The sequence below is a fragment of the Neoarius graeffei genome, chromosome 1, assembly GCF_027579695.1.
Source record: "Neoarius graeffei isolate fNeoGra1 chromosome 1, fNeoGra1.pri, whole genome shotgun sequence".
Lineage (NCBI taxonomy): Eukaryota > Metazoa > Chordata > Actinopteri > Siluriformes > Ariidae > Neoarius > Neoarius graeffei.
In genome coordinates this window covers 1,730,877-1,756,928 of record NC_083569.1, presented here as the reverse complement: position 1 = coordinate 1,756,928, position 26,052 = coordinate 1,730,877, and the positions used below count along the sequence as shown (strand labels likewise).

General features: G+C 39.7%; 1 protein-coding gene across 1 annotated transcript; it reads right to left on the bottom strand.

The window, feature by feature from the left end:
• Positions 1-2,389: 2,389 nt before the first annotated feature.
• Positions 2,390-23,991, bottom strand: LOC132890681 (uncharacterized). Its single transcript, XM_060927804.1, has 19 exons — positions 23,903-23,991; positions 23,660-23,751; positions 23,365-23,559; positions 20,641-20,733; positions 20,216-20,360; positions 19,799-19,878; positions 19,444-19,623; positions 15,207-15,302; positions 14,968-15,112; positions 12,626-12,711; positions 12,319-12,498; positions 6,606-6,701; positions 6,367-6,511; positions 5,227-5,312; positions 4,920-5,105; positions 4,670-4,780; positions 4,405-4,549; positions 3,265-3,378; positions 2,390-3,078 (listed from the first exon to the last, which is right to left on the bottom strand). The coding sequence occupies exons 2-19, from the start codon at positions 23,747-23,749 to the stop codon at positions 3,035-3,037; spliced, it is 2,217 nt and encodes a 738-aa protein (XP_060783787.1). The 5' UTR covers positions 23,750-23,751; positions 23,903-23,991; the 3' UTR covers positions 2,390-3,034.
• Positions 23,992-26,052: the final 2,061 nt, after the last annotated feature.

The window sequence follows — 26,052 nt, the reverse complement described above, 5'->3', positions numbered from 1 at the left end:
TCGCTTTCACACTGTACATTTTAGTAAGCGGACCAAAATCTGTCAACAAAGCCATGCCTCAATTATATTTTGACCCCAGAATAGTATCCAGGTCATCGTAATAGATGAATTTCTTTTTTGCGTCGCTAGTACCGCCACTTTTTGAAAGAATGTCCCTGATTTTAATGTAGGTCTGACGGAGTTTCTTCACTTTTAGCCGACATTGTTCTGGGGAGCGCGTGAACCCCTTCTTCTTCATTTTCTCACTGAATACAGCAAACACGTCGGCATTTTTGTGTGTTCTCTCCAAAAGCTCTGATATGTGGACATCTGCCCATATATCCACAAGGGTACGCGTTTCTTCCTCGGCCCACGTTTGCCCCCTACTCATTTTTTGTACTCGCCTACCACTGGTGACTGAACGACTGTTGTAAGGTTCCCTTGACAACTGAAACAGTGTTTGCACTTTGCGGTGGAGTGTCAAGACTCTGTTTCCCATAATGCTCGACAAACGACGGAAGCTCCCGAGGTACAAAAAAGCAAAACTGTCGGATTAGGTCCGGTCTGCTTTCACACCTCCAAAAGATCCGCACCAGGGTTCCTTTGGTCCGGACCGAGTCCGACCTTGCAGCTCGGTCTCGGTCCGCTTGTTTGGTCCGGACCAGAGTTCGGTGGTTTGTATTCAGACCAACCCAAAAGGTCCGGACCAAGGGAAATTTGGTTCATTTGGTCGTTTGGTCCGGACCAAACAATGTAGGTGTGAATACGCCCTTAGTCACTCAGTTAGCAAAAGGAACACTCGCGCGCGCGCTCTCTCTCTCTCAGATTCCCTCCTCCATACAAATGACTAAGTGTAAAATTATATCTTAATCCACTGCCCTCATATCCAAGGTTGGAAATGCACACAGTCAAAAGGTTTAAATGCGTATTTTGACAATATCTGACTTCAATATTCAGTTAAAGATCTGACTCCAATATTTGATTCACATAAGTATCTGACTCCAGTAATTACTTTGTGTAACATCGTTTTTGTTAAGATATTAAAATGACAAAATCTCACTGTTCAAGGATGCATTTAATCTACAGTCAAGCTGGAAAGTCTGCGCACCCCTTTCACCTTCTCCACATTTTATTATGTTCCAGACTTATTTTACAATAGATTGAGTTCATTTTTTGTCACAAAATTCTACACAAAATAGCCCATAATGAAGTGAATGTATATTTTCTAAAAACCTTCCATTTTATTTTATTGGCAAAAATAGGTTATTTAGGGGTTACATACCTGTACACACCCTTGGCCTAATACTTGGTTGATGCACCTTTGGCAGCAGTTAGAGTTTCAAGGAGTCTTGGGAAAGAAGCTACGAGCTTGGCACACTTGCTTCTGGATGTTTTTGATCATTCCTTTCGGCATATCCTTGCAAGCTCCGTCAGGTTGGATGGAGAGCATCAGTACACAGCCATTTTCAGCTTCTTCCACAGATGTTCAATTGGATTCGTTTCTGGGCTCTGGCTGGACCACTCAGGGACATTCACAGACTTTCTCCGAAGGTCACTGCTTTGTTCTCTTGGCTGTGTGCTTTGGGTCGTTGTCATGCTGGAAGGTTTGGCTGGGCGGCCAAGTCTAGGAAGATTCTTGGTGGCTTCAAACAAACTTTTCATTGACGAATGATGGTGGCCACTGTGCTCTTTGGGACCTGTAAAGCTGCAGCAATTTTTCTGTCCCCTTCTCCAGATCTATGCCTTGACACAATCCTGTTTCTGAGGTCTGCAAATAATTCCTTTAACTCCATGGCTTGGTGTTTGCTCTGATGTACTGTCAACTGTGGGACCTTTATATAGGCAGGTGTTGGCAATCGCCAGTCGTGTCCAGTCAATTGACTTTACCACAGGTGGACTCCAATTAAGTTGTAGAAACATCTCGAGCAGTATCAGTGGAAACAAAATGCACCTCAGCTCACTTTTGGGTGTCGTATCAAAGGTTGTGCACACTTGTGTACATATGATATTTTGCATTTTGATTTTTAATAAATTGGCATAAATGTCTAAAAACCTGCTTTCCCAGGCAGGTCACCATATATCGTGCAATGCTAAATTGTGATACAAATTTATGACAATACAAATTGATGAAATTAAAAAAAAGAATGTGATTTATCAGGCTGTGCAATTTAGTTTTTTCAAGCTGTAATGTCATTATTTAGACAGCAGAGAGCACAATAATGTAAAATAGTGGGAATGCCTGCACTCTAGGTGGAAGTAAGACAGCTCAAATGCTGTGAAAACGCACACCAACAAAAATAAATGTAAAATTGGAAAGAGCTGTTTTGTCATTGACTATGCAGATAGATTTAACAAGAAATCGGAGCTTTCTTTTTACAGACTGCTGAAAGAAAAAAGAGAGACGCATGGAGAGAGCACAAATAGTCATAAGTTTATTAAGAAAATGCATTTGCTATTACTGTTCACTTAGGTTACAAATGTGAGTAATTATTGTTGGTTATTAAAGAAAATTAAAAACATTTTTTGTAAACAAAAGGAATATTAAAGTTGATAAAGAATAGAAACAAATATTGCTTTTTTTTAAGAATAAAATTTTTCACTGAATCTTTTTTTTTTCATATAATGTGGGAAAATTGACTCGTGAACTCAATATTGTGAATTAAGTGGAAATTGTGAGACTCTTTAAATGTCTAGTTTCTCCCCACGATTTTCCTCCTGCATAATAACCAGCTCATCAGATGAGAGTCTTTTACAGTTTCAAACAGGATGATATTGTGGCCTTTAATAAAACCTGATAAATTATCTAAAATAAAAATCTAAGCTAATATGATTAAGTAGATTTTATTCGATACATTTTTCTCTGATTAAGTTCTTATATGGAAAAGTAGAACATGAGTGTAAATAAACATTTCTTGACTGAAGAAAGGGAAAAAAAAATACATTTACATACAGATGTGTTCAGCCCATTAAGAATAGCTTCATATATCTATAAACACACATGCACTGATCAGCTGATCCCGCCAACATAGGCTCAGAATGGTATTAAAGCAGGTTTTTATAGGAGGCGGAGAGTCAGAGCGCTGAGCAGCACAGCAAACACTGTGAGAGAGAGAGAGAGAGTGTTAAAATCTTTTTAGTAAAAAATGAAATAGCTGGTCATACATGTACAGTATTGCTTTTTATAATCTCTTCAAAAGGATAATCTGCTTGATTACTATTGTGCTTTTATACTTTTGGAAGTTTAAAAAAAATACATCAGTAAAACCTGGTGTAATATGCATTTACCATTAGTGTAGAGGCTGGCGATTACAGTGTTGCTGTTTGAAGTCCCACTAGGATCAGAGAGGTCCACTTCGCTTTTGGTGTCAAATAGCACCTTTACGTCTCCCAGTTTAGTTCCTGTGGAATTGGAGTGGGTAAACTTTTTAGTAAAAAGGCTGAATTGCTGCTGCCAACCTAAGTGCAAATGTTCGATGAGGAATTGAGTGAAAATGGCGACAGACCAAGGATGTCCAATCTTGTCCAGATAGGGCCTGTGTGAATGCAGGTTTTGTGGGTGTGGATAAGATTGGACACCCCTGTGATAGACTGTAGATTTACCTAGAATTCATAATGATCAGAGTTTTCCTTTTTCAAACATTGGCCGAAATTGATCGTAAACTTTAGACTGCTTTCATACTGTAACTTTTTGCAGCTTTTAAGGTGATGTGCGATAAGTGGCCCAGGCTATGCGTACACTGTAAACATATCACCTCTGGCCTAGAATTGGCTAACTATATAGCCTAGTTTGCTGGCTAAATTAATTTTATTTTAGTGGTACAGCAGGTGACTAAAGATGAGGAGGTGGTTTGCCTTTACTGCGCATTTGGTGGCAGAAAATTAAGTGAATTTGAGCGGTTTGTGCTACGCGAATGCATGCAGCTACAGTTAAAAGTGAGACATCTCGTGTCATGTCCTGGTCTCAGAAATACTCGAGCGGTTATTTTTGATTACATTTTATTGTTCATATTTGCTTATTTTCTTGCCAACCTGTGACCTGATTGGTTGAGAGTTAACAAAGCATCTGTTTCATGTAGGATGATGATGTGTAAATCTGGCAGATGAGGAAAAAAACTCCAAGGATGAAAGCAGCCTTGAACTCCTGGCTTATTATTTATTTAATACATTTTACGTTAGGCAGTACTCAATAACGTTAAACTAATAAGAAAGGTGTGTGTGCTTTCAAGAGTGAGGAATGTGAGTCTGGTTCCACAAAGATAATTAAAGCCTGATTTGGCCTAACCCTATATGGCCAAATTTTTTGACCATCGCACTGTTTTTTTTTTTTTTTTTTCACGTTCCATTCCATCCATCCATTTGTGATTTGGATTTCACAAAGGTTATAGTTTAATGTGAAATAAGTAGAATGTAACTGTAAAAGCTCACCAGTGGTGGTTCCATTCATGATCATGAGTTGGTACTTCTCGTCTTCACCTTTGGTGCTGATGTTGAAAGTGGTGCTGGTGTTGAAGATGCACTGAATAAGATTCTGGTTTTTTGCTACTTCACCTTGGTTGTTGAAGACGGTGGTCTGAGAAAAGAGTGTGTGTGTGTGTGTGTGTGGTGGTGGTGGGGGGTGTTAGTAAAGTCATGTGCATTCCCAACTGGTATCAATTTTATACAAGGTTGGGCTCATAGTTTTGACTCTTACCACATTTGCAAGCGTCAGAGTTGTGCCATTTTTAGTAGCCTTTTCAAAGAAGAATGTTCTGTTGTTAGCAGAGCTGTTGTTGTTTGCACAGACAAACACAAAGGTGGAATTCTAAAAAAAAAAGAAATATATCTGTGTACATGTATTTGTGTGTGTATATATATATAATATATAGCAATAAGACACAAACGGCAGTGAAAACACAGTGTAAAATATTTATATTATAATATCTACATTTTTTATGCTTTACCTTTTTAGTGAGTCCCAGTGCCACATATCCCAATGTCGAACCAGTGAGTTCAAAGAGGAATTTTTGGTTATTCACTTTAACTGAGCTGAAATAGCAGTTGGAGTCTTTTGCAGGTTCACAATTGCCCACATTTGAGAAACAACGCTTCGAGCTGTTACACCCGTTACGAGTGATGTTGAGCTGAAGCTTAAAAGGGAGAAAACAAACCAACATTAACTGAAGTATGATCATATGTCATTAACTTAAGTCTATGAGACACAACAGGACTGGAGGGTCAGGAGCAGTGATGCTGATTGTCATTAATTACCGCATCGTTGCTGACATTGATTGGAGATGCCAGGTCCAAAGCTCCATTAGACTTAAATTGTGTAGTTGCATTTCCCAGGCTTGTTCCTGTAGGAATGGAACAGATAAGCTTTAATGAAACTCTCTTTTGGTTGAATCCCTGCCACTATCTCGTTGTCCCATTATCAAGGTTATTTTTTGAGAGGAAATAATTCAATAAGCTTTAGATGTATTTGGATTGAATTAGGTTAAAATGCTTCTCAACTGTAGAAGCACGATTTACCAAGAATGCTGGATGTAATACATAAAATGGAGTCATAACAATACTGTTGCTAGTCCTAGTCAGTGTCGACTACATAACTAGTTTGACTAATCTGAAGTTCTCCAGATTTATTTTATATATTAAATGTATTATTCTCTGTCTCATGTACTTCATTTGAAATCTCGATGCACAGCAATGTAGATGAAATAAAGATTTGTGTAACTTATTATGAGGTGGTTGTTTGCCTCCCCTGGAGGCTTGGAGGTACCAAAAGGATATTGAGCTGTTTGTGCTAGTTAACCGTATGCAGCCAGTTAACTTAAGATGTTACATCACATCCCAGTGACTGTTCCCAAAATACACTAGCTATTTTTTTTTAAGATATTGCAATATTGACGACAAAATATTTTAAATTCTGCATTTCATTCAATTACTAATAGCTAACCAATTTATTAATATTTTATTTTCTTGCTTGACCCCAAACCTGTGATCTCTGATTGGTCTCGCGGTAAAAAAGCTTTTGAAAAATTCATGTTTAAAAAAAAAAAAGATTATATTATATATATAAAAATAATGTTTTTTAAACAGCGGCTACTTCCTGTAGGATTATGTGTAATATATTAGGAATGTATGTAAAATGTTGATTGACATTTGGGGGAGTATGAAAGTGAGTTTCAAGCCCTGTCTTATTATTTACTTAAACTTTATATTTGGCAGAAATTACTATTAAACTCATAAGAAAGGTGTGGGAGGCTGGATCCATCAAGAACATCAACGTGTGATGTAAATGTTGAAAGTGAAGGCTGATTATGTTGGATTTATTGCGATTTAACACTTGTGAAGTGAAAAAATGAAAGCTATAATTTAATGTTAATAAGTAGGATCTCTGTAAAATCTCACCATTGGTGGTTCCACTGAGGATGGTGACATCAAACTGGTTGTCTTCAGCTTTGCTGCTGATGTTGTTGAAACTGCTGCTGATGTTGAAGATGCACTGAAGAGGCTTGTTTGGTGCTAATCTACCTTCAACGCTGTGTACAGTGGTCTGAGAAAAGAAGAAAAAAGGAATTCATGAGCATTCCCTCTTTCTAAGCTGTTATACAGTTGGAGATTGGGTTGTTAATATTTTTGAGTCTCACCACATTAGCAAAGGTCAAAACTGTGCCCTTTTGAGTAGCTGTTTGGAAGAAGAAGTTGTTGCTGTTATTGCCGCAGACAAACGCGTATGTAGTTCCCTGAAAAGAAATCGGGGGGGTTAAATGTCACTCAGTGATTTTTCTTTTTCCAGTGTGTTTTGCAGCAACAGGTTTTAGACCCAGTGATGCCTCTCTAGCTACATCTACACCCGTATATGACTTGCAGAGCAAGCATTATTTACTTGCTGTTTTTAAACAAGACTCTGAGGACATGATCCTGCCATGTGCACAAGTCATAAAAAGCATGCAGCTATGCAGTTTTCAGTCTACGCCGAGTCTCCTCTTTACTTAAGTCTATGACTTGCATGCCATGAAACAATTACGCACTTTGCGTGTAGCAAAATCTGGGCATGTCTTCTGTAAATTCCATTTACACCCATTCTTCCCTTCACTTGTATGCTTTTCATCTACGCACTTCTGAGAACTGTAGTAAATCAGGCACCACCACATGATGAAACACCATTTTGCCTTTTAAGTCAGCAGTAGGCGACTTTCAACATTTATTATACAGGTACAAATAAAGTTAAAACATTCCTGAAGTTGTCATTTGTTTTAAACTACCATAAAGTTTCTTGTGACCTTATATTACAATGTTAAATGGGGGGGACTTTACACCATATGGTGTTGTGAACAAGCCTGGTAAATAATTAGTTCAGTTAGAATAAAGCAGAAATATCGATTAAGAGGAGTATAAGAGGAATATAACGATCCTAAACCAAAATGTCTGCTCTGCATTTGCTTGTGCTTTTGACAGAGTGGGAAAGATGGAGAAGAGCTTGCCAAGCGCAAAGATGGTCACGGGTATTCTGACCTCGTTTGGATATATTGGGGCTCACTGACACACAGTGCATCCAGTGATTTTCATCTCAACCATGAAACCATCATCCATCCACCTGTGCAGACTCCTGGACAGATTTCCAGCCATAGTAATCACGCGTTCTACTTGACATTACCATTATTACCGTTTACTTTCTGTTTGCAAATAAGTTATTTATACTTAAACTTGAGCTCTACCTTGATCAATAGCAGAGTGTTACCCATTCATTCATCAGTTTGGCTAATAGAGAGTACTTTGGAAGAGTCATGAGTGATAATTAACGCTGGATGGCCTTTCAATTTCATAAAATTGGTGAAATTTAGTTCCCTCTGAAATTTGGTCGTTGTGATGCATGCTTATTTCTGTAATATCTTCAAAAAAAAAAAAAAAAAACCAGGCCATTCTGTGGCTGGGAAGTTATTTAATTTGAGGGGATTAAAGCAAATAATGTGCATGAAATTAGAGGTCTGCGCGGGACAGAATTTTCAGTCCCGCTCCCGCATTGTGCAGTCCTGCTCCTGCAAAGAATTATGATTTTCAGTCCCGCTCCCGCCCACACCTGCCATATTTTGTCCCGCTCCCGCCCGCAAATCCCGCATGATGCAGACGTTCGCGTTATTTCTCACGAAAGTTCTTGTCATTGGCTTGGGGAATTAAACATGCCGAGCTTAGCTGAGCTCTCCACTGACCGATCCTTCATTTATTGTAAGTTTATTGTTTAGACTCTGACATTCTGCTAACACATTCCAAGTTGAGCGCTGCATGCGCTCATGATTGACAGCTCTCGCTTTGCGCACTCGCACTCCCACTTCCGAGTCTGTGGCGTTATGATTCCAACCGCGATTTCATTCTCCTCTCATATGAAGTGTTGCGCAACCACAACCAGCTCCTCAGATTATACGCTGTCTATTTCTCGCTTTAAATTGAACAATCTGCGCGATACACAGTCCTTTTTAATACTAGTTAATACTTTTTAATACTTTTTAATACTTAGGACTAATACTCTTGACTTTTTAACAGTAAATGTACCTCTTTTTAAAGCAGCACTTACTTCTGAAGCACTGTGAGCTTCACTAGAGGAGCTCTGCTCTTCCGCCATGATCGGAGATCTCAAACACGGAAGAGCGGAAAGGAATCGGAAACGTACGCGAGATTAGACCACATCCGCAAATTTAGGCATCTTAAAATGTTTTTATTAATGCCAAATAAAATATCCAGCACAAATTATATACGACAGACATAAATTAATAATTTATAAATTTTATTTTAAACACATTTTTAGTTAGCGGGACTGCAGCTTATCACCGCCCGCGCCCGCAATGTGCACTCCCCCTCCCGTCCGCGCCCACAATGAGCTTTCAAAATTTGTCCCGCACCGCACTGCTTTGCGTCGGGTCCCGCGGGACTCCCGCGGGATTGCAGGGCTCTACATGAAATCGCTCACTTCGCGCTGTCAAGCAGACAGAGGAAGTCCGTGTGCGCATGCGCAGGTTTACCTTCTTTTGGGTTTTACAGCAGCTGGCATCCACAGTGTTGCATTACTGCCATCTACAGGTTTCCCTTTGAGTGTGCACTGACAGTTCCATCATTCTGTCGCTAAACGAACAGCTGATCACACCGAGGTGCTCGCTGAGCGCCCATATTTATTAGTTTGGCTCTGTGTTTCCTTTCCTTCACAACACAACGTCTTCTCGCGTTCTGTTACCGTAGTTGGTTTTTCAAGTTTCATTCGCACACTCGTGTCCTCCATTTTTCTCTCCTGTTTCAAATTTGTATCCCACAACGCCTTGCACGAATGCCCACCACGTGATGCATGACATAGTATCTTGAATTGGGTCATGGTGAAGCAGGAAAAAATAGCGGAGAATTTAGGGCCACATGACCCTAAATTCATTAATTGTTCTATTAAAAAAAATTAATAAAATTGGAAGTCTGTGATGCAATTTCAGTAGTTTTCGGTCCACTAAACAAAAATAATTGGGTGTTAATGAATCTCTACATGTCAAATATATTCTTATATATCGGCCCAGCACACGTGATGTCATTTGGTATACAGTATTTACTTTATTTTTAGGTTTATATCATCCATAGAAACTGATGCCTTCCTTTGAGGCAATTTGTAATATACAGTGGTGCTTGAAAGTTTGTGAACCCTTTAGAATTTTCTATATTTCTGCATAAATATGACCTAAAACATCATCAGATTTTCACACAAGTCCTAAAAGTAGATAAAGAGAACCCAGTTAAACAAATGAGACAAAAATATTATACTTGGACTTTAATTTATTGAGGAAAATGATCCAATATTACATATCTGTGAGTGGCAAAAGTATGTGAACCTCTAGGATTAGCAGTTAATTTGAAGGTGAAATTAGAGTCAGGTGTTTTCAATCAGTGGGACGACAATCAGGTGTGAGTGGGCACCCTGTTTTATTTAAAGAACAGGGATCTATCAAAGTCTGATCTTCACAACACATGTTTGTGGAAGTGTATCATGGCACGAACAAAGGAGATTTCTGAGGACCTCAGAAAAAGCGTTGTTGATGCTCATCAGGCTGGAAAAGGTTATAAAACCATCTCTAAAGAGTTTGGACTCCACCAATCCACAGTCAGACAGATTGTGTACAAATGGAGGAAATTCAAGACCACTCAGTGCGTTTACATGCACATAGAGAAAATCGAATTTCTGCCGTTGCTCGACTGAAATCGAAGTTCTAAATGGCATGGAAACACCTTAGCTAGGCTGAAATTGAACCGAACTTGATTTCTCTCAATCGAGCTGCACAACCTAGATTATGCGATTTTTGCCGAGCTACTTAGTGCATGTAAACCCTATCGAGCTACGTAGTCAAGCTACTTACTTCAGCACTGCCCCTTCCGGAAGTGACGAGACCACAAGCGGGAAACACAACAGCCTCGGTCGGGGGGAAAAAAAAAAAAAACAGCCTCGGTCGGCATGACACTTCACCTTAGCCGCCCACTTTATTAGGAACACTTCTGTTCGTACATACAAACTACAAACACTCTTCTTAGAGTTTAGAGTTTATTTTATTTTTAAAAGGGACAGTGCACAAATTAAACATTATCCTTGTGGTAAGGACAGATGTCTGTCCCAGGTTATAGCAGTCCATGCTAATTTCCGCCTGTAGTCCCTTTGTTTATACTCTTGAATAGCTCTTCTTCATGACGACAACCGGAAGTGTACCAACACGATGGGGTGTGTAGCGCCACCTGTGGCTCGGGTGCACAATGTACCTTACACAATAGCTCGATTCCCTTGTGTGCATGTAGGATTGGCTTTCTCTGGCACCCCTGCTGGGTCCCTTAGCTCGATTACCGACAGCAGCTCAATTTGGATGTGCATGTAAACGTACTGATTGTTACCCTCCCCAGGAGTGGTCGACCAACAAAGATCACTCCAAGAGCAAGGCGTGTAATAGTCGGTGAGGTCACAAAGGACCCGAGGGTAACTTCTAAGCAACTGGAGGCCTCTCTCACATTGGCTAATGTTAATGTTCATGAGTCCACCATCAGGAGAACACTGAACAACAATGGTGTGCATGGCAGGGTTGCAAGGAGAAAGCCACTGCTCTCCAAAAAGAACATTGCTGCTCGTCTGCAGTTTGCTAAAGATCACGTGGACAAGCCAGAAGGCTATTGGAAAAATGTTTTGTGGACGGATGAGACCAAAATAGAACTTTCTGGTTTAAATGAGAAGCGTTATGTTTGGAGAAAGGAAAACACTGCATTCCAGCATAAGAACCTTATCCCCTCTGTGAAACATGGTGGTGGTAGTATCATGGTTTGGGCCTGTTTTGCTGCATCTGGGCCAGGACGGCTTGCCATCATTGATGGAACAATGAATTCTGAATTATACCAGTGAATTCTAAAGGAAAATGTCAGGACATCTGTCCATGAACTGAATCTCAAGAGAAGGTGGGTCATGCAGCAAGACAACGACCCTAAGCACACAAGTCGTTCTACCAAAGAATGGTTAAAGAAGAATAAAGTGAATGTTTTGGAATGGCCAAGTCAAAGTCCTGACCTTAATCCAATGGAAATGTTGTGGAAGGACCTGAAGCAAGCAGTTCATGTGAGGAAACCCACCAACATCCCAGAGTTGAAGCTGTTCTGTACGGAGGAACGGGCTAAAATTCCTCCAAGCCGGTGTGCAGGACTGATCAACAGTTACCGCAAACATTTAGTTGCAGTTATTGCTGCACAAGGGGGTCACACCAGATACTGAAAGCAAAGGGTCACATACTTTTGCCACTCACAGATATGTAATATTGGATCATTTTCCTCAATAAATAAATGACCACATATTATATTTTTGTCTCATTTGTTTAACTGGGTTCTCTTTATCTACTTTTAGGATTTGTGTGAAAATCTGATGTTTTAGGTCATATTTATGCAGAAATATAGAAAGTTCTAAAGGGTTCACAAACTTTCAAGCACCACTGTAGCTAAACTCTTCCTTTGCAATTATTTTCAAACTCGGAGTCTGCTTTATGGTTTGAATGGATTTCAGTGATATTCACAAGGTAAAAACGGAAGTCCACACTGTCCCGACAGTCAAAATACCCAAGGGTGTGGCTCAGTCTGCTTCCATGTTAAATAAATCATGTCTTCATTCATGAGACCTCATTCATCCACAACCTAAGCATGGTGAGTATGATCAGAAAAAGTGTGCAAAAAAGGACTTGCACATGAATGGGAGAATTGTGCCAATCATGAGTAACTGAAAAAATATAAAATTATTATTATTACCACCAATAGTGAATATAAACTATAATTAAAATGAATAATAATTACATGGATGCATTATTCAAGCTTTACCTGTTTACTGAGTCCCAGTGCCACATATCCTGTTGTCGTACCGCTGAGTTCAATGAAGAAACTTTGGTTTTTCACTTGAATTGAGCTGAAAAAGCAGTTGGAGTTTCCTGCAAGATCGCAGTCAGACGAACTCGATATGCACAGCTTCGAGATGCCACACCCGTTACGAGTGATGTTGAACTGAAGTTTAAAAGGGAGAAAACAAACCAACATTAACTGAAGTATGATCATATCTCATTAACTTAAGTCTATGAGACACAACAGGAGTGGAGGGTCCGGAGCAGTGACGCTGATTGTCATTAATTACCGGATCGTTGCTGACACTGATTGGAGATGCCAGGTCCAAAGCTCCACTGGACTTCAATTGTGTAGTTGCATTTCCCAGGCTTGTTCCTGTAGGAATGGAACAGATAAGCTTTAATGAAACTCTCTTTTGGTTGAATCCCTGCCACTATCTCGTTGTCCCATTATCAAGGTTATTTTTTGAGAGGAAATAATTCAATAAGCTTTAGATGTATTTGGATTGAATTAGGTTAAAATGCTTCTCAACTGTAGAAGCACGATTTACCAAGAATGCTGGATGTAATACATAAAATGGAATCATAACAATGGACCCTACCCACGTGACGTCACGACAAATGTGGCTGCCATTTTGGACATGAACTACCAGTAGTCTACCACAGCCAACAACGAGGAACGACGGCGAAGCATCGAAAGGAATATAGCCATCAAAGAAAGTTTTTACTTTCAGCAAGACTTCCATCATGCCATTATATTGTTGTGCACCTGGATGTAGTAACCATCAACACACAAGGCAAGATTTATCATTTTATCGGATCCCGACAGATGCTGACCGACGGAGAAGATGGATGGTCTCTAAAATATTGGCAAGATGATGTTTATTAACATAGCAATCGTGTGTAACGGGAAGCATTTGCATATCCGAAGTGTTGTGTTTACATCAAAGAAAAAATAAACCGATATGATGACTGCTGCTGCCAGGTTGGGGACACAAACTAGTAGAAAGGAAGTGTGCCAACAGTGCCAACACACTTCCTTTGTGGTCGAGTCTGCTTTAAGGTAAGATGCATTTAATTATTCGTCTGCTGTGGGTTTGGAATCGGTAGCCTGACCGATTCGTTCATGTTTGTGGTGCCATTTGTTTGTTGACGCGTGTTGAAATGGAAGATTGGTTGTTGACGTGGTTTCCAGTGATGCTTTGGTGCTGCTGTGGATCAGATGTGTTGAGTTGCCTGACTGTTTTTTTTTCTTGCGTGTGGTATCATTGTTGACGCGAGGTTGTTTTTTGAACATGCCAATGCGGACACGATTTCCCCTGATGAGTTATGACTTCAGACGCGATGCGTGTGTGGAGGTGTGGAGTCCGCGTGATATGTGCGTAAGATAGGCTTCTCGTGTGTTTGGAGATCCGCACTCTGAGACAAGCGCAAGTGCCCCCCCCAAGGGAAAAAAAGGGACCCCCCGAAAATATCGGCATAGTTCGAACACTGGGTTGGAGAAAGTAATGGCAAATAGTGAGTGCACAAACCATAGAAGGTAAACTGTACACAGCGCCAGGGCAGTGTGAGGGTATGTCTACTTTTAGATTGTGTTAGCTTATCAATGAACACACTCATCACTCGACGAGTTTCACGTCTTTACGACGGGTACTTAAATGTGTGTTAGGTATTATTGTTGCAGTCTAAGCAGTCATTGTAGCAGCTAGATGAGCGAGAACCGAAAGGGTCTGTGCCATAAACCGTTATTTCTTCATGTCCAAAATGGCGGCCACGTGAGTGGGAAGGGTCAATACTGTTGCTAGTCCTAGTCAGTGTCGACTACATAACTAGTTTGACTAATCTGAAGTTCTCCAGATTTATTTTATATATTAAATGTATTATTCTCTGTCTCATGTACTTCGTTTGAAATCTCGATGCACAGCAGTGTAGATGAAATAAAGATTTGTGTAACTTATTATGAGGTGGTTGTTTGCCTCCCCTGGAGGCTTGGAGGTACCAAAAGGATATTGAGCTGTTTGTGCTAGTTAACCGTATGCAGCCAGTTAACTTAAGATGTTACATCACATCCCAGTGACTGTTCCCAAAATACACCAGCTATTTTTTTTAAGATATTGCAATATTGACGACAAAATATTTTAAATTCTGCATTTCATTCAATTACTAATAGCTAACCAATTTATTAATATTTTATTTTCTTGCTTGACCCCAAACCTGTGATCTCTGATTGGTCTCGCGGTAAAAAAGCTTTTGAAAATTTCATGTTTAAAAAAAAAAAAAAATTATTATATTATATATATAAAAATAATTTTTTTAACAGCGGCTGCTTCCTGTAGGATTATGTGTAATATATTAGGAATATATGTAAAATGTTGATTGACATTTGGGGGAGTATGAAAGTGACTTTCAAGCCCTGTCTTATTATTTACTTAAACTTTATATTTGGCAGAAATTACTATTAAACTCATAAGAAAGGTGTGGGAGGCTGGATCCATCAAGAACATCAACGTGTGATGTAAATGTTGAAAGTGAAGGCTGATTATGTTGGATTTATTGCGATTTAACACTTGTGAAGTGAAAAAATGAAAGCTATAATTTAATGTTAATAAGTAGGATCTCTGTAAAATCTCACCATTGGTGGTTCCATTGAGGATGGTGACATTAAACTGGGTGTCTTCAGCTTTGCTGCTGATGTTGTTGAAACTGCTGCTGATGTTGAAGATGCACTGAAGAGGCGTGTTTGGTGCTAATTTACCTTCAGCGCTGTGTACAGTGGTCTGAGAAAAGAAGAAAAAAGGAATTCATGAGCATTCCCTCTTTCTAAGCTGTTATACAGTTGGAGATTGGGTTGTTAATATTTTTGAGTCTCACCACATTAGCAGGGGTCAAAACTGTGCCGTTTTGAGTAGCTGTTTGGAAGAAGAAGTTGTTGTTGTTCTTGCCGCAGGCGAACGCGTATGTAGTTCCCTGAAAAGAAATCGGGGGGGGGGGGGGTTAAATGTCACTCAGTGATTTTTCTTTTTCCAGTGTGTTTTGCAGCAACAGGTTTTAGACCCAGTGATGCCTCTCTAGCTACATCTACACCCGTATATGACTTGCAGAGCAAGCATTATTTACTTGCTGTTTTTAAACAAGACTCTGAGGACATGATCCTGCCATGTGCACAAGTCATAAAAAGCATGCAGCTATGCAGTTTTCAGTCTACGCCGAGTCTCCTCTTGACTTAAGTCTATGACTTGCATGCCATGAAACAATTACGCACTTTGCGTGTAGCAAAATCTGGGCATGTCTTCTGTAAATTCCATTTACACCCATTCTTCCCTTCACTTGTATGCTTTTCATCTACGCACTTCTGAGAACTGTAGTAAATCAGGCACCACCACATGATGAAACACCATTTTGCCTTTTAAGTCAGCAGTAGGCGACTTTCAACATTTATTATACAGGTACAAATAAAGTTAAAACATTCCTGAAGTTGTCATTTGTTTTAAACTACCATGAAGTTTCTTGTGACCTTATATTACAATGTTAAATGGGGGGGGGGACTTTACACCATATGGTGTTGTGAACAAGCCTGGTAAATAATTAGTTCAGTTAGAATAAAGCAGAAATATCGATTAAGAGGAATATAAGAGGAATATAACGATCCTAAACCAAAATGTCTGCTCTGCATTTGCTTGTGCTTCTGACAGAGTGGGAAAGATGGAGAAGAGCTTGCCAAGCGCAAAGATGGTCACGGGTATTCTGACCTCGTTTGGATATATTGGGGCTCACTGACACACAGTGCGTCCAGTGATTTTCATCTCAACCATGAAACCATCATCCATCCACCTGTGCAGACTCCTGGACAGATTTCCAGCCATAGTAATCACGCGTTCTACTTGACATTGCCATTATTACCGTTTACTTTCTGTTTGCAAATAAGTTATTTATACTTAAACTTGAGCTCTACATTGATCAATAGCAGAGTGTTACCCATTCATTCATCAGTTTGGCTAATAGAGAGTACTTTGGAAGAGTCATGAGTGATAATTAACGCTGGATGGCCTTTCAATTTCATAAAATTGGTGAAATTTAGTTCCCTCTGAAATTTGGTCGTTGTGATGCATGCTTATTTCTGTAATATCTTCAAAAAAAAAAAAAACCAGGCCATTCTGTGGCTGGGAAGTTATTTAATTTGAGGGGATTAAAGCAAATAATGTGCATGAAATCGCTCACTTTGCGCTGTCAAGCAGACAGAGGAAGTCCGTGTGCGCATGCGCAGGTTTACCTGCCATCTACAGGTTTTGGGTTTTACAGCAGCTGGCATCCACAGTGTTGCATTACTGCCATCTACAGGTTTCCCTTTGAGCGTGCACTGACAGTTCCATCATTCTGTCGCTAAACGAACAGCTGATCACACCGAGGTGCTCGCTGAGCGCCCATATTTATTAGTTTGGCCCTGCGTTTCCTTTCCTTCACAACACAACGTCTTCTCGCGTTCTGTTACCGTAGTTGGTTTTTCACGTTTCATTCGCACACTCGTGTCCTCCATTTTTCTCTCCTGTTTCAAATTTGTATCCCACAATGCCTTGCACGAATGGGGAAAGCCCACCACGTGATGCATGATGTAGTATCTTGAATTGGGTCATGGTGAAGCAGGAAAAAATAGTGGAGAATTTAGGGCCACATGACCCTAAATTCATTAATTGTTCTATTAAAAAAATTAATAAAATTGGAAGTCTGTGATGCAATTTCAGTAGCTTTCGGTCCACTAAACAAAAATAATTGGGTGTTAATGAATCTCTACATGTCAAATATATTCTTATATATCGGCCCAGCACACGTGATGCCATTTGGTATACAGTATTTACTTTATTTTTAGGTTTATATCATCCATAGAAACTGATGCCTTCCTTTGAGGCAATTTGTAATATACAGTGGTGCTTGAAAGTTTGTGAACCCTTTAGAATTTTCTATATTTCTGCATAAATATGACCTAAAACATCATCAGATTTTCACACAAGTCCTAAAAGTAGATAAAGAGAACCCAGTTAAAGAAATGAGACAAAAATATTATACTTGGTCATTTATTTATTGAGGAAAATGATCCAATATTACATATCTGTGAGTGGCAAAAGTATGTGAACCTCTAGGATTAGCAGTTAATTTGAAGGTGAAATTAGAGTCAGGTGTTTTCAATCAATGGGACGACAATCAGGTGTGAGTGGGCACCCTGTTTTATTTAAAGAACAGGGATCTATCAAAGTCTGATCTTCACAACACATGTTTGTGGAAGTGTATCATGGCACGAACAAAGGAGATTTCTGAGGACCTCAGGAAAAGCTTTGTTGATGCTCATCAGGCTGGAAAAGGTTACAAAACCATCTCTAAAGAGTTTGGACTCCACCAATCCACAGTCAGACAGATTGTGTACAAATGGAGGAAATTCAAGAGCATTGTTACCCTCCCCAGGAGTGGTCGACCAACAAAGATCACTCCAAGGGCAAGGCGTGTAATAGTCGGTGAAGTCACAAAGGACCCCAGGGTAACGTCTAAGCAACTGGAGGCCTCTCTCACATTGGCTAATGTTAATGTTCATGAGTCCACCATCAGGAGAACACTGAACAACAATGGTGTGCATGGCAGGGTTGCAAGGAGAAAGCCACTGCTCTCCAAAAAGAACATTGCTGCTCGTCTGCAGTTTGCTAAAGATCACGTGGACAAGCCAGAAGGCTATTGGAAAAATGTTTTGTGGACGGATGAGACCAAAATAGAACTTTCTGGTTTAAATGAGAAGCGTTATGTTTGGAGAAAGGAAAACACTGCATTCCAGCATAAGAACCTTATCCCCTCTGTGAAACATGGTGGTGGTAGTATCATGGTTTGGGCCTGTTTTGCTGCATCTGGGCCAGGACGGCTTGGATGGAACAATGAATTCTGAGTTATACCAGCGAATTCTAAAGGGAAATGTCAGGACATCTGTCCATGAACTGAATCTCAAGAGAAGGTGGGTCATGCGCAGAGGTGGAAAAACTGGATTGACAAAGTAAAAGTCCTGCTTAGGTTTTCCTTCTGCCTGTGCTCTCAACACAGGTGATTTCACCAATTAGCTCATCAACCTGGCTTAGGGGATGTGGTAATTAGGATCAGCTGGTTCATTGAATTGGCTGGAGCAAAAATGTGGCAGGGTTTTTACTTTCTGCACCCGGGTTTTTCCACCTCTGGTCATGCGGCAAGACAACGACCCTAAGCACACAAGTCATTCTACCAAAGAATGGTTAAAGACGAATAAAGTGAATGTTTTGGAATGGCCAAGTCAAAGTCCTGACCTTAATCCAATGGAAATGTTGTGGAAGGACCTGAAGCGAGCAGTTCATGTGAGGAAACCCACCAACATCCCAGAGTTGAAGCTGTTCTGTACGGAGGAACGGGCTAAAATTCCTCCAAGCCGGTGTGCAGGACTGATCAACAGTTACCGCAAACGTTTAGTTGCAGTTATTGCTGCACAAGGGGGTCACGCCAGATACTGAAAGCAAAGGGTCACATACTTTTGCCACTCACAGATATGTAATATTGGATCATTTTCCTCAATAAATAAATGACTGAGTATAATATTTTTGTCTCATTTGTTTAACTGGGTTCTCTTTATCTACTTTTAGGATTTGTGTGAAAATCTGATGATGTTTGAGGTCATATTTATGCAGAAATATAGAAAATTCTAAAGGGTTCACAAACTTTCAAGCACCACTGTAGCTAAACTCTTCCTTTGCAATTATTTTCAAACTCGGAGTCTGCTTTATGGTTTGAATGGATTTCAGTGATATTCACAAGGTAAAAACGGAAGTCCACACTGTCCTGACAGCCAAAATACCCAAGGGTGTGGCTCAGTCTGCTTCCATGTTAAATAAATCATGTCTTCATTCATGAGACCTCATTCATCCACAACCTAAGCATGGTGAGTATGATCAGAAAAAGTGTGCAAAAAAGGACTTGCACATGAATGGGAGAATTATGCCAATCATGAGTCACTGAAAAAATATAAAATTATTATTATTATTACCAATAGTTAATATAAACTATAATTAAAATGAATAATAATTACATTGATGCATTATTCAAGCTTTACCTGTTTACCGAGTCCCAGTGCCACATATCCTGTTGTCGTACCGCTGAGTTCAATGAAGAAACTTTGGTTTTTCACTTGAATTGAGCTGAAAAAGCAGTTGGAGTTTCCTGCAAGATCGCAGCCAGACGAACTCGATATGCACAGCTTCGAGATGCCACACCCGTTACGAGTGATGTCGAACTGAACATTAATAGAGAAAATAAATGAGCATTTAATCATTCTGTTCTGTCCCATTGATCCAGTGCTCATCACTATGGGTTTTACTGATCATCACAGAAATGGGGAAAACGATTGGTGTATTTAAAAACAAATATTAACGTAAATGAGACACAATATAGCAGTGTAGTTAACTCACTCGGGCGTTGCTCGTTGGATTTGCCAGGTCTAATGATCTGTTGGATGTAAATACTGTTCCTGGATTTCCCAGCTTTGTTCCTGTAGGATTGGAATGGGAAATCTTCACTGAACCTTTCTATTGGTTGAATCCCTGCCACCATCTCACCATCATGTTACTTTATCAGCTTGAGTGAAATCAGTGTGATGAGTATTAGACAAGGAATTGATTTAAAATGCTGTGAGTATATTGAAAAATGTGTGTCCTGAACGTAGTTTGAATGAAAATTGAGTGGCATATTTCCCAGTAAAACACTTGTCTAAATAAATAAATATAATAAAACATTATGTATGCGAGAGATTATGATGGATTTCACACAAATCATAAGAAAACCTCGACTAAATCGCTAGGAAGCAGGATACACGTATGAAAGCTCACCATTTGTGGTTCCATTAAAGATGGTAACGATAAACGGCAGCTGAGAACCCACTGGGAGGCCGGTGGTATTGACGCTGATGATACACTGAACATGAGTCTGGTTTCCAGTTACTGCTCCCTGAATTGTAGGTATAGTTACGATGGGCTATAAAAAGGGATGGAGACACAGCGATAGGGTTGGGGTTAGAGATCTCGGTCAGTATTTGGTGGAACATTGTCTGATTTTAGTATTGGGAATTCATAAGCATTTGGAAATCTGAAAGGTATAAAGGTTAGCATTAGCAGTTATAAGTTTATTGGTTGGAGCAACTGCATTCTGTATGAAACTTAATGAAGTCTCTGATTGAATTGTATTGTGATAGTATTGTATTATATCTGAAATGTTTGTCACTTTTCACACAAAAGAATCAAAGAGTCAGTCATACCACGTCAAACCCACTCAGCGCTGAGCCGTTTTGTTTTGCTGTTTCAAAGAAGGCACTGCTTTCATTGTTGCCACAGACCAGCACAACATTGTCCTAAAAAACAGTTGCAGTTGTAAGTCAGTGGAAGTGAGGATTTGAACAAGGAAGTAAAATTCATCAATTTTACAGATTCATAAAGACTTACCAATATTGATCAGCAAATGGCTGAGCTTTACCAATTGGCTAATGGTTGTATTGTTTTCTTAAAAATGAACTATAACATTAGTAGCAATAATTCATAAGCTGTTTCCCTCTGCCAACTGTTGAAGATGGCTGACCGGTTTGAGCAGTTTGGCCTGTGCTTAGTGCTTTACTTTGGAATACAAGGCGGAAATGTAAAAGCAAAATATATAGCCACGTGATGGATTATGTCTAAATAAATATAAATAAAGCTAAACTTTAAACCTCAAGTTGCTGTTCGAGAATTCCTGTCCTGGTCTTTGAAATCCACCAGAAACTTTTAAAAAGTATGGCAAACTTTTTTGGCAGAAACCTACAAGCCTACTACCGAAGTTGTAGTGAATTTGTGCCAGGGCAGAAGCAATTCCAAAATCAGGTTGATTCTGTGGGGCGGCACGGTGGTGTAGTGGTTAGCACTGTCGCCTCACAGCAAGAAGGTCCTGGGTTCGAGCCCCGGGGCCGGCGAGGGCCTTTCTGTGTGGAGTTTGCATGTTCTCCCCGTGTCCGCGTGGGTTTCCTCCGGGTGCTCCGGTTTCCCCCACAGTCCAAAGACATGCAGGTTAGGTTAACTGGTGACTCTAAATTGACCGTAGGTGTGAATGGTTGTCTGTGTCTATGTGTCAGCCCTGTGATGACCTGGTGACTTGTCCAGGGTGTACCCCGCCTTTCGCCCGTAGTCAGCTGGGATAGGCTCCAGCTTGCCTGTGACCCTGTAGAAGGATAAAGCGGCTAGAGATAATGAGATGAGATGAGGTTGATTCTGTGACAAGTATGTATAACTAATAGATGGTCTGCCCGAATTAGCTCCGCCCACCTCTCCTGGCTCGGCTTTCAAGGTACCTGGGCAAGAAGGGCAACCTTGCAGTATGGATGTATAGTACAGTGAAACAATCTGTGATGGATTTGATTCATGTGACACTGAGGCCTTGACTACATGTATACAGTACATGCATTTTTGAAAAGTGTGGGGTTTCCACACAGGATGGCATATTTCTTGCCTTCCTGTACACACAAAAACACTGTTTTTGGTTACTGGAAAGCAAACACTTTTCCTTTGAACACTTACAAAGATGAAGGCATTTTAAAACAATATTTTCACTGTTTTTTGCACGTGGATGGGAAAAACGTGTTAATATATAAAGACTGACATCGCATCATGAACCTATGCATACTCTGGTTGTTACTTTATGCTCTGTTCATTTTTATTTGATAACATGTTTGTTTTATTAATGCATCTTCATGTGAAGGAGACAGGATGTGATTGGGGCTGAACTGCTCCTGAATCCACTGCTTCAGTGCTACAAACTGCACTGCAAACTAAGATTTTGGATGAGAACCGGGAGAATATTGAATTTGTGCTGAACCTTAAGCAGTATTTCCACATCATTCTTCGTCCACTCATGTGAATCTTTCCTTTTAGATCTTTTAACCATGTTGATATTCTTCTGCATTTCACCTTCTCTAATGCTCAGTATACAGCATTTAACATTTATGTTTGACAACAGTTTATTCACCACTATCACCACCTACTGGTGCATAAGCATTTTCAAATTGTTTTTGTGATTTAAAATCTATGTGTCAGCCCTGCGATGACCTGGCGACTTGTCCAGGGTGAACCCCGCCTCTCGCCCATAGTCAGCTGGGATAGGCTCCAGCTTGCCTGCGACCCTGTAGAACAGGATAAGTGGCTACAGATAATGGATGGATGGATGGATGGAAATCTATGGGGATGTTTTTGGGAAACTTTTTTTTTTAGGGAGGGAGTGTTAACTTTTCAAAAACGCATGGATTATCTTTGACGAAATGATTTGAACATCTGCACCAAGCTTTGGGCATTTTCACTAACAAGCCTATAACATACATCTAACAGTTTCTCAGTAATCACTTCTTTAATTGAGCTTTTATGGAATGAGAATCAGACTGAGCCTGATAAATGTGTTCAAATGGATTTTTAATATTCGGAGGCATGTACCTGTAATGGACTAATAAATTCTGTTAAATAATTTACAAGACCATGCCATTTTAAAAGGTTAGTAATAAGACTTGCACGCTGAAAAAATGATTTGTTGTTTCAATTTAGTTCGTAACCAGGCTGCCTTAAAATTCTGAGTTCACTGAAATTCATACAAGTCAAATTGATTGCCTCATTGTGCTAACTGACTAGAAGTTTCACCGAACTCAAAATTTTAAGGCAGCCCGGTTACTAACTATTGACTGCAAGTCATTTTTTACAGTGTCACGGCTAATTAAAAACTACCTCATAGCAAAAAGTCTTCTTCTTTTAAAACTCTTTTTACTGATATAAATACTGTGAAATATTTTAATTTACAACATCATTGTTTAGACTCTACTTAAATACACACATTCTTGTAAGTACAATACTTACAACACTTTTCAAATATAACATTGCAAGAGAAGAAATATATATTGTGTGTGTGTGTTGTATGTGTGTGTTAGTTTCTAAATTTGTCAGCCAATAAAATGTGTTCGAGTTAATAATTTTACCAAGCCGGCGAATGCAGAATTGTTGAGTCCCAATGCCACATATCCTGAAGTCGTGCCGGAGAGTTCCACAGTCAGTATTGCATTACTGAACTGTGTAGAGATGAAAAAACAGCTGGCGTTTCCTTCAGGATTACAGTTAGGCGCACTGGACACGCACAGCTTAGACCTGCCACATTCTGTATCATTGATGTTGGCCTGAAGATCAGAAGAAAGAAAATGAACCATCATTAACCCTCCTGTTCTGTTAATGACCTGAGATTTAAGTCTGGTGATCCCAATGCTGAGTTTTCCTTACAGTGAGCGCTGTCGTTGTGAACGACTTGGCTTCAGTTAAATGACAAACAGCACAGACGAACACAACCACCACAATGAATCTGGCCTCCATGTCTAGTAAAACACACAGTGATCCTTTTATGGCAACTTGATACAAGTATTTATATATTAATAAAATAGTTTGTAGTAGTGCATTTACTAATGACTAATAAAGAAAATAACTATTTAAAGTACAATTTTAAAAAAGCCAACATGTAGTGATTACCTGTAATAAGATTGATTTCCTTTTGTATGCTGTGAATAGGATGTGTTGTAGGATGTGTTGATGCCAAGATGTCTTCATCTTTTTAAACTCTGAGGGTGTGTCCTATGCAGTATCTGTTTAAACGTAAGGGCCAAAGTTGAATTACAGGTTTATTCTTGGTGTAAAATTCCTCTAACATTACAAGAAAAGGAACCACCCTTTTGCACCTTGCAGTGATCTGTTTAAAACATCAGAGTTGGTGTCCATAATGAAAATACACACCAACACAGAAATTAGCCAAGAAAGAAGTGATCTGATAAATGTTTGTCATTTAAATTTGTTAATTTCTTTACTAACGTCAATTTTCAGTGTTGTATTCTTGCTTGCATTGAAAATAAGGTTTGACCACAGAAAATATTTTATGATTGAGTTATATGATTTATAATAAATAAGTAGTCTGTGTGTTACATGAATTTTTGTTTCAAAATAAAGAACGAGATGACATGCACAGAGATGTTCAGAATAGTTTCTGGTTTTATAACAGTAAAAATGGCAAAAAAAAAAATCATTTAATTTTTTCCCCTCTTCATTTCCAGTTAATTTTAGGGCTAAAATTAATGAAAGAGGATGTGTCTGGTTAATTACTTGGTAGATTTCAGATCAGCATTAGTTCCTGATGTATTGCTAATAAAGATCACTGACGAAAAGGCGGATGACGTGATGACTTGGACACCTAATTGGGACTTTCCAAGTCTTGCAATTTACTTAACTTTTACTAAAAGTGTTCTTTTACATTTTTGTCTCCTCTCAACATTTTTATCGCATACTCATGTTCTCTTGGATATTCTGTCAAAATTAATTATTGGTCAGCAATAGATCTTCCCACCCTCACCCTCTGTAAGGCAACGGTGGGGTTACATCTAAACATGCAGTGACTCCATTGCTTCACAGGAAACAAAAAAAAACAACAAACAAATGTCATCAATGGCTGAGCACGAATTCTGTTAATTATCAAGTTAACAATTTCCAACAATTTTTTTTTTCCACTGGGAGTCAATTTATAACACCATTCTGCTATTCCCATTGTCCAAATCTGAGGCCTATATGTCAGTCAGTTTGAATAGGAAGTAATTTGGATGTCAGAATATGTATAATTACAGTAGTAGTTCAATTCAATGTTTAAAGAAATGCTTTCATTTATTTGTATTGGACCAATTCAACCAAAGCAAATCTGCTGTTTAGTTGTTACTGGCTGAGAAAAGATCTTGTTTTGAGAGTGTGAATTAAAATACCTTTCCGTGTACATAAAGTCTGGTTAAACAACAATTGCACTTCCTGTTCTACATGTCTGATTAAGGAACTAACTCCTGTCATGTTCAACCCCTCCCATAGATCATACATTCCACTGTCATGAGTCACATACCCAAAAGTGCTTAGACCAAACAAAATAATACATGTGTTTCCGGTTACCCGACCGACCCTGTAAAAACACTGCGACCCTTCAACTGTTTATGACCACAATAAACAAGCTATTTCTCGCACCCGACCCTACCTGCTTGGCAGCCACCTGGCGAGTCAAATGAGAACCGCTAGGGCATGTCATATAAACCACTCGGTATTTGCCGAAAGACACGAGGCCCGTCAGGAGTAAATTGACAACCAACACACCCAGTTGCGTCCCAAGGCGCGGGGCTAGCCTGCCCAGGCAGCGCTGGTTCGTTGGGGACAGGGCAGAGGTCACTGGCTGTAAAGTTTGGGGAGGCTGGGACCTCCCCTGCCCGAGTTACAAGCGTCCAAAGTCGGGCTGGTGTGGGCGATAGAAACGAAACTAAAGCCGAGCACCGTGGCCCTTCGTCCCGAGGCTCGCTGGGCCTGGCAGCGCTGCTTCGTTGGGGGAGAGGGCAGAGGTCTCATGCGGGGAAAATAATTTAGTGTGGATATGGCTAGATAGTGATTGAAATAATGCATACATCACAAGGAACTGTTTGCTCAGGGTATAAATCAGGTATTCAACACTTCCAATGCTATTCTATACTCAACTTAAGATATCTGAATTGATAATAAATCTGAAATTGGAGGAGTTTGTGTCAGTGAAATGATACGTTCCTTGATTTCCTCTTGATTTAAACCTTAGAGCAAATAGTATGAACCATGGACTAACAGGGCTGAAA